This window comes from Panthera uncia, chromosome E3, assembly GCF_023721935.1.
Source record: "Panthera uncia isolate 11264 chromosome E3, Puncia_PCG_1.0, whole genome shotgun sequence".
Lineage (NCBI taxonomy): Eukaryota > Metazoa > Chordata > Mammalia > Carnivora > Felidae > Panthera > Panthera uncia.
In genome coordinates this window covers 24745535-24758390 of record NC_064815.1, presented here as the reverse complement: position 1 = coordinate 24758390, position 12856 = coordinate 24745535, and the positions used below count along the sequence as shown (strand labels likewise).

The window sequence follows — 12856 nt, the reverse complement described above, 5'->3', positions numbered from 1 at the left end:
CTAGGCACCCCATTGGTAGTTCTTTAAGTATCTGGTAGAATTCACCAGTGAAGCCATCTGGTTCTTGTCTTTATTTGTTGGGAGGTTTTTGATTATTGATTCAGTCTTTTTACTTATTGAGATTTCTGCTGCATCTTTAGTCAGTTTAGATAATTTGCATATTACTAGGAATTTGTCCATTTCATTTAGATTATCTCATTTGTTGGTGTACAGTTATTCATACTATTCTCTTATAATCCTTTTTCATTTCCATAAGGTTGGTAGTGTTCCCACTTTCATTTCCGATTTTAGTTATTTGTGTCTTCTTTTTTTGTCAGCCTGTCTATAGGTTTGCACATTTTGTTGATATTTCCAAAGAACCAACTTTTTGGTTTTTATTGATTGTTGTTTTCTATCCTGTACATTAATCTCTATTCTAATCATTATTATTTCCTTCTGATAGCTTTGTGCATAGTTTGCTTTTTTTTTCTAGTTCCCCATAGTATAAAGTTAGGTTATTGATTTGAAATCTTTCCTGATTTTAAAATGTAGGCATTTACAACTAACTATACATTTCCTTATGAACACTGCCCTCACAGCATCCCACAGATTTAATTATGTTATCTTTTCATTTGAATTTGTCTTTTTAAATTTCCCTTGTGATTTCTTCTTTGACCCATTGTTCAAGAGTGTTAATTGTTTAAGAGTTTAATTTCCACCAACTTGTGCATTTTTTCAATTTTCCTTCTGTTATTGATTTCTACCTGTGTTCCTTTGTGGTCAGAGAAGATACATTGTATTATTAAAATCTTTTAAAATTTATGGAGACTTAGTTTGTAGTCTAACTTATGCCATATCCTGGAAAATATTCCATGTGTATTTAAGAAGGATATGTATTCTGCTGTTGTTGGGTACACTGTAGTTGTTTTATAGTATTGTTCAGGTGCTCTATTTCCCTGTTGAGCTTCTGTGTAGATAGTCTATCCATTGAAAATAGTACATTGACTGTTACTGTAGAACGGTCTATTTCTTCCTTCAATTCCTTCAATTTTTTGCATCATATAATTCAGGGCACTATGTTTTTGTTGCATGTATGTTTATAATTGTTGTATCTTCTTGATAAAATTGGTCCTTTTATCAGTAGATAAGGTCTCTTTGTCTTATAATAGTTTCTTAGTCTTTTTTGTGTGGTATTACTGTGGTTGCAACTCCCAGGTCTCTCTTGGTTACTGTTAGCATGAAATATCTTTCCTTTCCAATCTTTGATTCTCAATCTATTTGTATCTTTGCATCTAATGTGAGTCTTTTGAAGACAGCACCTAGTTGGATCATGTTTTTTCTCCATTCTGCCAAACTGCCTTTTGACTGAGATTTTTTATTTATATTTAAAGCAGTGACTCATAAGGAAGGCTTTCTTTTCCTTTTTCCTATTTGTTTCCTGTATGTGTTATACTTTTTTTTTGTTCTTCATTTTTTCCCATTACTGCCTTCTTTTGTATTTAGTTACTTTTTTTTATAGTGAACCACTTTGATTCCCTCTCATTTCTTTTTGCAGGTATTTTAAAAATATTTTCTTTGTGGTCACCATGGAATTACATTCATCATCTTAAATGTATAACAGTCTAGTTTGAACTGATAACAACTTAAGCGCACAAAAATTCTGCTTCTATACAGCTCTGCCACCCATTATTGTTGTCACAAATCACATCACTATATATGGTGTGGCCAATAACACAGATTTACAATTACTTTTTATGCATTTGTCTTTCATGTAAGAAATAAAACATGGAACTACAAACCAAAATACAATAAGGTTTTTGTATATGCCCATTTAGTTAGAGATCTTTGTTTTTTCATACAGCTTTAAGTTACTCATATCCTTTCATTTCCATCAAAAGGACTTACTTTAGCATTTTTTGTTAAATGGGGGTTTTAGTGTTATCAAATTTCCACAGTTTTTGTAACTATGAATAAGTTAATTGCTTTTTAATTTTTGAAGGAAATTTTTCCTGGATATAAAATTCTTGGTTGACAAGTGCATTTGTTACCACTTAAAAAAAAATTGAGGTGTAAACATAGAACACTGTGTAAGTTTAAGGTGTACAGTGTGTTGATCTGATGTATTTGTATATTGCAATAAGATTACCACCATAGCTTTAGCTAAGACTACTGTCATGTCACATAATTAACACTTTTGGGTTGAGAACAATTAAGTACTAGGCTTTGAAGTTTATAATACAGTATTGTCGACTATAACCACTGTGTTGCGTGTTAGATCTCCAGAAGTCATTTTTCTCTTGGTTGCAAGTTTGTACACTTAAAATAACATCTCCTTGATTCCTCCACCCTCCAGCGTCTAGTAATCTCCATTCTACTCTGTTTCGAGGAGTTTGGATTTTTTGGATTCCACATATAAGTAATATCATATAGTATTTGTCTTTCTCTGACTTATCTCACTTAGCATAATGTCCTAAGGGTGCATCCATGTTGTCTCAAGTGGCAGGATCTCCTTTTCTGATGGTAAATAGTATCCCATTGCACGCATATACCACGTCTCTTTTATCCATCCTTCCACTGATGGGCACTCAGGTTGTTTCTACATCTTGGTTGTTGTAAATAATGCTGTAGTAAACATGGGAGTGCAGATATCTTTCAATGTATCATCCTCTGCCTTCTGGTTTCAGGTGGTAAGTCAGCTGGTAATCTTACTGAGGATCTCTTGTACTTGACAAGTCACTTCTGTCTTGCTGCTTTCAAGACTCTGTCTTTTTTTTTTTTTTTTTTTTTTTTTTTTTTGCAGCTTCATGGTTGGTTTTGGCCAAACTTTTCACGTAGTATTCTGTAGTTGCTTAACACACACTTAAATGGTCTTATTGGGGGAGGGGAAAGGGGAGGTTCTTGTAGATTCCCAAGGAAATGTCAGAAAGGCAAAATATGGCCAGCATTATCCATTTGCTTTTTTGGATTTATTGGGTGAATAGCACTTTCCTTACATAAAAGCATCTGATCTCAGGTTTTACATACTGAGAACATGGAGATTTCAGTTTGAAGACACTCTGAAATCCTAAGAGTAGCATATCCCGACCACCCTCTAATAGCTAGCTTGTTTGTATAGGCAGAAGAATTCCACCTCTCCATTTTAGATGGCTAGATGTTTGTGGAAGGTCCTAGAATTGCTTGCCTCATTTACTGGGAAAAATCAAGATCTAGGAAGTGACCTTTAGGGACACTTTTACTTGGAAAATCACAACACTAGTACACAAGTCAAGTCTTAAACACATTTAACATTTGCTTACTGAAAGCAATGTCATAAAGTCAAATAAGATTAACAGATTTTACTTTTTTCCCTCACAAGAACATAAAAATTATGGAAGGGAAACTTAACAGGAAACTTAAAAAAGGTAACACAATTTTTCCTTTTAGTAGTCCTTGGGTAGTTATGACAGAAAAGGTTCCACTGTTTTGTTTGTTTCTTTGAACGGGGATTTTGGTCCAAAGGTTTGTTTGCTTTTAATACCTGCTTCTGCCTCCCCCTCTATCAGATCGGCTTCCTCCACGGCCACCCCCTTTGGTGCTCCGCAGCTTGAACTGCTGTAGGAATCACGTGGAGGAGGGTACCCCCTTTCCATAGAAGGGGGAAGCCCTCTTGTCTGCCAACCCGATCACGACCACTTGAAGACTCTTTGTCTTTATACAGTTTGATTATAATGTATATTGGCGTGCATCTTTTTGAGCTCACTTTATTTGGAGTTTGTTGACTTCTTGGATCTGCTGACTAATATCTTTCACCAAATTTGGAAGGTTTTCACTATTACTTCTTCAAATATTCTTTCTGCCTTTCTCTGTCTCTTCTTTGAGACTCCCATAATGCATGTGTTCGTCTTCTTGTTTTTGTCCCACAGGGCTCTTAGTCTCTGTTTATTTTTTTCTCAATCTTTTTTCTTTCTGCTTCTCGAACTGGATAATTTCAGTCAAGTTCGGTGATTCTTCTGCCTGCTCACATCTGCTCTTGAAACCATCTAATGAATGTTTTATTTCAGTTAATGTACTTTTAGCTCCAGAATTTTTTTGGTTCCGTTTTGTAAGTCACCTCTTTATTAGTATTCTCATTTTGCTTAAACAGCATTTCCCTGATTTCCTTTAGCTCTTTGCCCATAGTTTCCTGTAGTTCTTGAGCAGATTTAACACTGTTCTTTTAAAGTCTTTGTTAAATCCAAGGTCTGGAAATTCTCAGGGCCAATTTGTGCCAGTTTATTTTTGTTACCTTGAGTGGACCATACTGTCCGGTTCCTTTGCATGACTTGTGATTGTCATCGAAACCTGGACATTTGTATAAAATGATATAGTAACTCTGGAAATCTGATCTCCCTCTGCCTTGCTGTTTGCTGGGGTTTGTAAAAATTAAATCACTGAAGGTTGTAATAGTCCTCTTATTTAGTGTCTTTTCCAAACTATTTTTGCAAACTGTATCATTGTCATGTGTGATTGCTGAAGTCTGTCATGTTGACTTGTATCCAGCTAATGTTTTGACAGAGATTTCCTTGAATACCAGGAGCTAAATATGGACGGGGGAAAAAACCCACTTCTAGTCTTTGTGGATTGCCTCCATGCTACAGCTTTTCTTCAACACTTGTCCAGGCCTACACTGATCTAGGATCAGGCCAAAGTGAAAACTTTGGTCTTGTCAGATACATTCTGAGCATGCATCTTGCCTTGGGCATGCATGTGGCCTTCTAAATCCTCTGTTATAATGGGTGATTATGAACGCCCTGATTTCCCATAGAAACTCCCACAATTTCCCTCCCATACTTTAGTCAGTCTGTATTAGTCTGTTAGGGGATTGCCATAACAAAATACCACAGACTGGATGGCTTAAACAATAGAAATTAATTTTTACACAGTTCTTGGATGCTGAAAGTCCAAGATCAATGTGTTGGTAGGGCTGGCTTCTCCTGAATCCTCTTGGTTGCAGTTGTCTGTCTTCTGGCTCTGTTCTTACATGGTCTTTGTACACAGACATCCCTGGGGTCTCTACCTCTTCTTATAAGGACACTGGTCATGCTGGATTAGGGCTCCACCCATATGACCTCAATGAAATTTAATTACCTCTTTAAGGAACCTGTCTCCAAATAGAGTCACATTGAGGATTGGGGTACAGCATATTAATTTGGGGGGAACAAAATTCAGTCCATAACAGTGGTTCATTGTGTGTCTCAACTGTAACCTTTTGCCCCATGCATCTGCGGTTGCTTGTCTCCTTTGCAATGTTTTCAAGCAGTGCCCGCTGTTTTTCCAGCCTGAATGAGTTCCAAGTTTGGCAAAATAGAGATGAGTTCCTGCATCATTCCCTCAGGTAGCCCCCATATAGAGCAGATATACATAGTAATTTGCAAATAAGGTCTGCTGTGCTTTGTGGAACCAGGAACCAGGTTCCCACACTAGGAATGCAGGTTTCTGTCTTGAAGATTACTGCCAAGATGGGGAGTAGGTGGGAGAAGGGCAAGCAAAAACATTACAAAGCTTTCCACCACTTTAAAATTGCAGTTTTTTTGATTCAGCATTTGTTTCATTGATGTAAACCTTTCATTGTTTTCCAGAGTGCTGATAAAGTTGGTTCTAACAGTTACTGCTAGTTTTGTGTTCTGTTTTGTTTTCATTTGTTTGCTTTTGATGTTTCTGTTGGAGGATGGGAGCTTGAAGCTGTCTACTCTGCCATTTTGCTTATGTCACTCAATTATGTCTTAAAGAGATTTAAATAATGGGGGGGGAGTCATATATCTACCTATGTAGTTACCGTTTCCAGTGCTCTTCATTCCTTTGTGTAGATCCAGGTTTCCATCTGGAATTATTTTCCTTCTCCCTGAAGCACATCTCTTATACTGTTTTTACTTGTTTATATTGTTTTACTGTTTATAACATTTCTTATACTGTTAGTTTGACACTGACACTAAATTATACTGTTAGTTTTGTATGTCTGAAGACCTCTTTTAAAAAAAGATATTTTCACCAGGTATATATATCACTCTAGATTTAGTTTTTTCTCTTAGTATTTTGATGTTGTTACTCTCCTGTCTTCTCTCTTGCATTGTTTCCAACAAGAAATTTGGTTATTATCTTTATCCTTGTTCCTCTGTAAGTAACATGTATTCTATCTCTAGCTGTCTTTAGGGTCTTACCTGTGGCACTGGTTTTGAACAATTTGGTTATGATGTGACATTACCATGTGACTTGTTATAGTTCTCTTTGTTTCTTGTACTTGAGGTTGAGCTTCAGATATGTGGGTGTATATTTTTCTTTATGTCTGGGAAGTTTGAGGCCATTATTTCTTACATTTTTCCATATCTGTAGTTATCTTTTTGAACATATGGAATACAGTTAAAACAACTTTCATTGTCCTCTGATAATTTTAACATGTGTGTCAGTTCTGGGTCAGTTCTGATTGATGACTCTTCTCTTGGTGAGTCGTGTTTTCCTGCTTGTTTATATTCCTGATAATCTTTGGATGCTAGACACTGTGAATTTTATCATGTTGAGTACTGGTCATTTTTTTATCCCTGTACATTTCTTAAACTTCGTTTTGGGATGCAGTTAAGATCCTTGAAAACAGTTTGATCCTTTTAGGTTTTGCTTTAATGATTTATAAGGTAGGTCCAGAGCAGTACTCAGTATAAGGCTGATTATTTCCCATCACTGAGGCAGCACCTTCCTAATACACCCCTAGCATTTAAAAGAAACTTAGTCGTCTTCTAGCCTACCTTGTTTCTGATGGGAAGCTGTGTTATTCTCTTAGTTGCTTTGTAGTTTGTTCAACTTCATGGATCTTTATGTTACAATTTTCATCACATTTGGGAAATTCAGACATTATCTTTTAAATATTTCCTCCTGCCCCAGTCTCACTTTTCCTTGTTACAGTCCAGTTACACAACATATGTAGACTATTTGATATTGTTTCATAGGTCCTGGAAGGTCTCTTCATTATGAGATCAGTTCTACTGATCTGTCTTTAAGTCCACTGACTTCATTTTGCTGTCTCCAATCTGATGTTAAGCTTATCTGGTAAAAAATTTCAATTATTGCTTAGTTTTAGTATTTCTGTTAGTTTCTTCCTTATAATTTCCATTTCTCTGCAGATTCCTTATCTGTCTACTCATTCAGACCATACTTTCCTTTAATTCTTTGGATGTATTTATAATAGTTACTTTAAGATCTTGGTTGGCTAAATCTAACATTTAGACCATCTTGGGTTCATTTCTATATACTGCTTTTTTTCTTTCTTGACTATGGATCTCATTGTTTTGTTTCTTTGTGTGTCTCAATGGCTTTTCATTGAATAGTGTATGCTGTCAACAATACTCTGGAGTCTCTTATCTCTCCATGAGATATATGGATTCTTGTTTTGGCAGGTAGTGTAATTACTGGCTAATGACCTTATACTTGTTTACACTTGGTTTTTTGTTTTGTTTTTACAGATACGGCCCCACTAACTTGGTGAGACTCAACCTCCAAACTCATTGCTTGTGGATCTTGTCATGGTTTGATTTTAGAATTTATTAAGGCAGACCTAGAGTAGGTCTTACTCTAGACTGTGGTCCTTACCTCAAGTTGTAGCCTTTCTGCTGTTTCAGCTGGATGCCAAGGATGTTAAAAATGCATTTATGAGATCTCTCCATTTTGGTAGGGCCAGAACTCCCCTGGCAATGCTCTTACCCCAGGATTGCTCTAACTCTAGTATTTCTGTTATAATCTTAACCCATTTAGTGCTTTGCTTTCTGGTACTCCTCAGGTGGTCTCTCTGTGCATATACAGCCCAACTATATTATTCAGGGTTCTCCAGAGAAACAGAGCCAATAGGATGGATACACATCCACACGCACACACACACGTACACAGTATTATTAGGAATTGGCTGAGAAGTCCCAAGATCTACAGTCAACAAGCTGGGGGGACCCAGGAGAGCCAAGGGCATAGTTTCAGTCCAAGGCCAAAGGCCTAAGAAGCAGAAGAACTGATAGTGAGTTCCAAGTTCAAGTCTGAAAGTAGGGGAGAGAAGACAGATGTTCCAGCTCAAAGCCAGGCAGAAAGAATTCTTACCCAGGCCTTTTGTTCTATTTAGGCCTTCAACAGATTGGTTGAGGCTTACCAACCAATTCCCCTGTGGAAGGGGAATCTTCTTTACTTAGTATACCAATTCAAATGTTAATCTCATCCAGAAATACTCTCACAGGCATCCCAAAAATAATCTTTAACCAAATATCTGGGCACACTGAGCCCCAGTCAAGTTGAGACATAAAATTAACCATCACTCCAGCCTTCAGCCACAGATTTTTGGGGAACTCACACATAGACTTCGGGAACTCCCTGTCTGCATGACATCCTCCTTTCTCTTGCTCTGCCCAGTGGTTTCCAGCAATTTGAGCAATGCTGAAGTCTGATTTTTGCCTCCTCAGCCCTACTCTAGCTGTCTGCACTGAACTTGGGAAATTGTCCCCAAGTAGAGGAACTAGGTGATTTTCAAGGCTCACTCAGGAGCGTCCTCTCAGGGATCAGTCTTGAGCTTTCCGCTGTTCTCTGTCTGACAGTAGTTGCCTCATAAATTTTGTCCATTTTTATAGTTGTTTATGGTGGGAGGACTGGCCTGGAATCACTTAATTATGGCTAGAAAGGTGGTTAATTTTTCAGCGGCCTTTATAGTATTTTATGATATGAATTATACACTGTCCATCTGTCCTTGGGTCGGTAGGCATTAGACATTTAGGGTTGTTCAGATTGCTGGTAATGCAAATGATGCTGCAGTGGCTGTCTTTGTACCCAGAAGTGGAACTGCACAGTTAGGAGGTACCTGTTTCTTCACTCTTACCTAGATATTGCCAAATTGCTCTCTAAATCATAGTTTTACGAATCCACACACAGTAAGTTCCATTTGTTCCACATTCTTGCCACAATTTGATCTTGTTGAACCATTAAATTTTTCTCCTTGAGCAAAGGAATGCAAAATTTTTACTACCGTAAAGCCTTCCTAGATTACTAGTGAGGTTAAATACATGTACATATATATTTACTTATTACTACCTATTTGGGTTTCCTATTCAATGAATTAATTTTTATATCACTTGTACTTTTTACATTTGAGTCTTTTTGTTACTGATTCCTTATAAATTTCATTTATGTGTTTTTTTATATGAGGTTTATTTGCTTATATGAGAGTGTTTTTTTTTTCTCAGTCTTAATTAGCTTCTCTTTTAGCACCTGTGTTGTCTTTTCCCATACAGGAGTGTTAACATTTTAATGTAGTCATACTTATCTGTATTTTACTAAATGATTTGCAGGTTTTGTGTGTCCATTTCTTCGACTTGTAAACACTGGGGTGCCCTGGGGCTCAGGTCTCAGACCTCTCTCGATCTACATTAATTCCAAAGTAATCTTAGTCTCCCAACATGTATACACTGATGGCTTTTATGTCTGGCTCTTCCTCTCAATTCCAGTAATATATGATAATTTAAAGGACCCTTGCTGAGCCAGATACTTTCTTTTTCCTTAGTATCCCAATTCTTGAATGGGAAGTCTGCAGTCACTGCCTCCATTTCCTCGTCTTCCATTTCATTGTTTAACTCACTGCAGCTTGGCTTTTGTCCCGCCATTCCGCTGCTGCTATTGACATTTGTTCCTAAATAACAGCCCATCCCTTTGCTTGTCAAATGAAGTCTTATATGAAATCAAACAGAAGCCGAATTGCCCTTGCAGTGGGTTGGGGAGAACTGCGTGCCTTTCTCATCTCTTCAAATTGCTCCAGAGGCATCTTTACCGAGTCCTGCCTATCTTTCCAACCTCTTTATTCCCTCAAACTTCCCAGTCTCCAGCCACATTGAACTGTTCGGAGACTCTTGTATCATACTCCTTTCCATCTCTGTGCCTCTGCACAGTGCTCCCGTATTTGCCTTGAACTTGCTGTAGCCAGTTCTCTCCCCTCCAGTAACACCTCCCAGCCTATCTACTTCTTTATCATTCCCTCTCTCTTTTGTGCGTCTGTTATCACACTGGCCACACTGAATTGTAGCTTTCTACTTACACCTATTTCTTCTCTACTAAAGAGAAGGCTTGTAGAGATCAGAGACCCTGGCTTTTCCCCTTTCATCTCTTCAGTGCAGATTAGCAGTGGAGTGAGTGAATGGTCCAGGAAGCTCAGCTAGTTCAAAATCTGAATTGGCAGACCACTAAAGGTTTCTTTGTTTTCGGCGGTTTTATTAAGATACAATTCACATGCCATACAATTCACAGGATTCTGCAACAATCACCATAATCTAATTTTAAAACAGTTTTGTTGCCCTTCAAAAAGAAAACTCTACTTTTTAGCAGTCTCCATTTTCCGACCCCCAACACACTCCCCAGCCCTCGACAACCACGAGCCCACTTTCTAAGACCACCACATTTAACATAGGTAAATTGATCACAAATCCTCAAAATCTCCCCGATTCTGGACCCGATGTGAAATTTGGTAGATAACTGTACCACTGAAACAATTTGTACCGCAGCAACTCCGACTCAGGTCGCAGCTTAAGGTTTGATCCGCAATCTGTTAGACTCTTTGTTAGACTGCTTGAGCGGGAATTTATTAGAATTAGATACACATTTAACAAGGGTGGTTGGTTTGGGTTGGTCTTGCATTTCAGTGTTGCTGTAGAAGTAAACCCCCTTGGGCAGTAAACAGGGCAACTGAAAAAACTCACTACCTCTGGTAACACTGTTCCGGGGACGTTAGTCCCCTAGAAAATAACATGGATCAAACATCACGTCGCTTTCCGGAGCTTTTATTCTTAACGCGACTCTTCCACAGGCTCACCTCGGTATGGGTGGGGTGCGGTGCGGTGCGGTGGACGCGCGGAACCCGCCAGAAGACGAGCGCCGCGTTTCTGCGAGACCGCCTTTGCCGAGCTGGGTCGGGTCTAGCGCGTTGCCGGGCAGCAGCGGCGTTGCCCGCGGCGGTCGCGCGTCCGGGTCGCGCGCGCAGTGACGCAGCCGGCGCGCGATGACGCGACGCGCGGCGCGGTGCACGCTGGGATATTTAAGTCTTCTCCGCGGCGCGGAGCCGCGATGTCTCCGGCGGCTGCGGCGGCTGGCGGAGGCGAGCGGCGGCGGCCGATAGCGAGCGCCAGGGACGGCCGGGGCCGGAGCGGGGGCTGCGGTGGGTCGGCCGGGGCGGCACTCCTTGGCTTGTCGCTGTTCGGCCTCGTGCTGTACCTGGTGCCGGCGGCGGCGGCGCTGGCCTGGCTGGCCGTGGGGGCCACCGCGGCCTGGTGGGGACTGAGCCGCGAGCCCCGAGGTTCGCGCGCCCTCTCCTCTCTCGTTCGGAGCGCGCGGCGTCAGCGAGCACTGCACGCTTCGCCTCCGGCCAAGTCGGCGGTGAACGGAAGTCTCCTAGAGCCGCGGAGCCCGCTCGAAGGACCCGACCCGGCCGAACTGCTCCTCATGGGCAGTTACCTGGGCAAGCCCGGCCCCCCGCAGCCTGTCCCCGCCCCGGCGGCCAGGGACCTGCCGGAGAGGCCTGGCCGCCGCTGCGCGTCCGCGCGCGCCGCGTCGCCAGCGCACTCGGCGCATCGCGCTCACCACATTCACCCTTCTCTCCCCACTCCTCTTCTCCGACCCTCGAGGAGGCCTTCCCACCGGTAAGATACGCTCACCTTCCCCAGACCCTCCTCTTTGTCGACCAGCTTTGAATGGAGGGCTTAACTTTTAAATCCGATTTTCTTTTTCGTTAAGTCAAAGTGGATTCTGTGTCGCTTTGTCCTCTTTAAACACCTTGGTGTGTGTCAACCGCCTCCTGCCCTCCTCGAACCTTTGGGATGAGATGTGATGGCAGAGCTGTTTCCTTCCTTACAGTTTTTAAAACTTAATTTTCATACGGCATGGATTCAGCAGGATACTTAATAAGCTTCTAAAATATCCCACTTCTGGTGAAAATATCTTGTTCTTTCAAGAATAGTTTAGATCGTATATTTTGTTACATTTTTTCCTTTCGACCAGTAGGAGAAGTACATCAAAGCGGTGTTCCCAGGAGACCCCCTTTGATAAAATTTGATGATAAATATCAAAGAGGCATTTCCATTTAGTCCCAATAGCTGAGTGACACAAGGAAATCCAAAACTTTGGTGAAAATATTAGATTATGGATAAACACAAGTAGTTGAAGGATCAACTTTAGGTAGTAAAAATGTTTGACTTTGGGTGTATATTACTTATGACTCAGCATAAAAAACTGAAATGCTTTGAGAATTCTTCAAAAGTGCCGCCTGGCGTGCCCTAACATGCACTTTCCTTCCATTGTAGTTTTCCTTGTGTGGGCAGGGTTTTCAATTTCCCTCTCAAAATTGTTGAAATCCATTGTAGGGACAGCTGTTCAACAGCTGCCACTTGCCACCCTTAGATGGAATGGGGGAACGTTGCCATAAAAATGCTGTTTTGTGTGGCTCAAAAAGCGGTCTGAGCTCTCTGGAAAATAACCGAACCCACGTGATGCTTTAGGAGTCTACGTTTTCTGCCATTCTTTTAAGCTTCTTTGATTCCATAGTGTGTCTCCCATTCTCCATAGGGATTGTGGGACTTTATCAAACCGGTTTGTCATAACACCTCGAAGACGATACCCAATCCAGCAGGCCCAATATTCCCTTCTGGGGGTACTTCCTACAGTGTGCTGGAATGGTTATCACAAGAAGACTGTGCTATCTGCTCGTAATTCCAAAATGGTGTGCAGCCCAGTGACAGTGAGGATTGCTCCTCCGGATAGTAAATTGGCTCGTTCGCCAATGTGAGTATTACTGCTGGCAGAATGAACTCCGATTTATTTCCACTTATTCTTCTATAGCTACTCCTCTGACAAAACAAAT

General features: G+C 40.5%; 1 protein-coding gene across 4 annotated transcripts in view; it reads left to right on the top strand.

Annotated features, from left to right (window-relative positions):
• The window catches only part of LOC125928500 (nuclear envelope pore membrane protein POM 121C-like), a 51217-nt gene that overhangs the window by 15867 nt on the left and 22494 nt on the right, over nt 1–12856 (top strand). For 2 of the 4 annotated variants that reach the window (XM_049639202.1, XM_049639204.1), the window contains exon 2: nt 12562–12777. In XM_049639202.1, the coding sequence (XP_049495159.1) occupies nt 12713–12777 (65 nt within the window). In that variant the 5' untranslated portion in view covers nt 12562–12712. Of the gene's footprint in view, nt 1–7448; nt 7468–10982; nt 11640–12561; nt 12778–12856 lie in introns of those variants that run through there. The other 2 variants (XM_049639203.1, XM_049639201.1) reach the window with 2 other exon arrangements.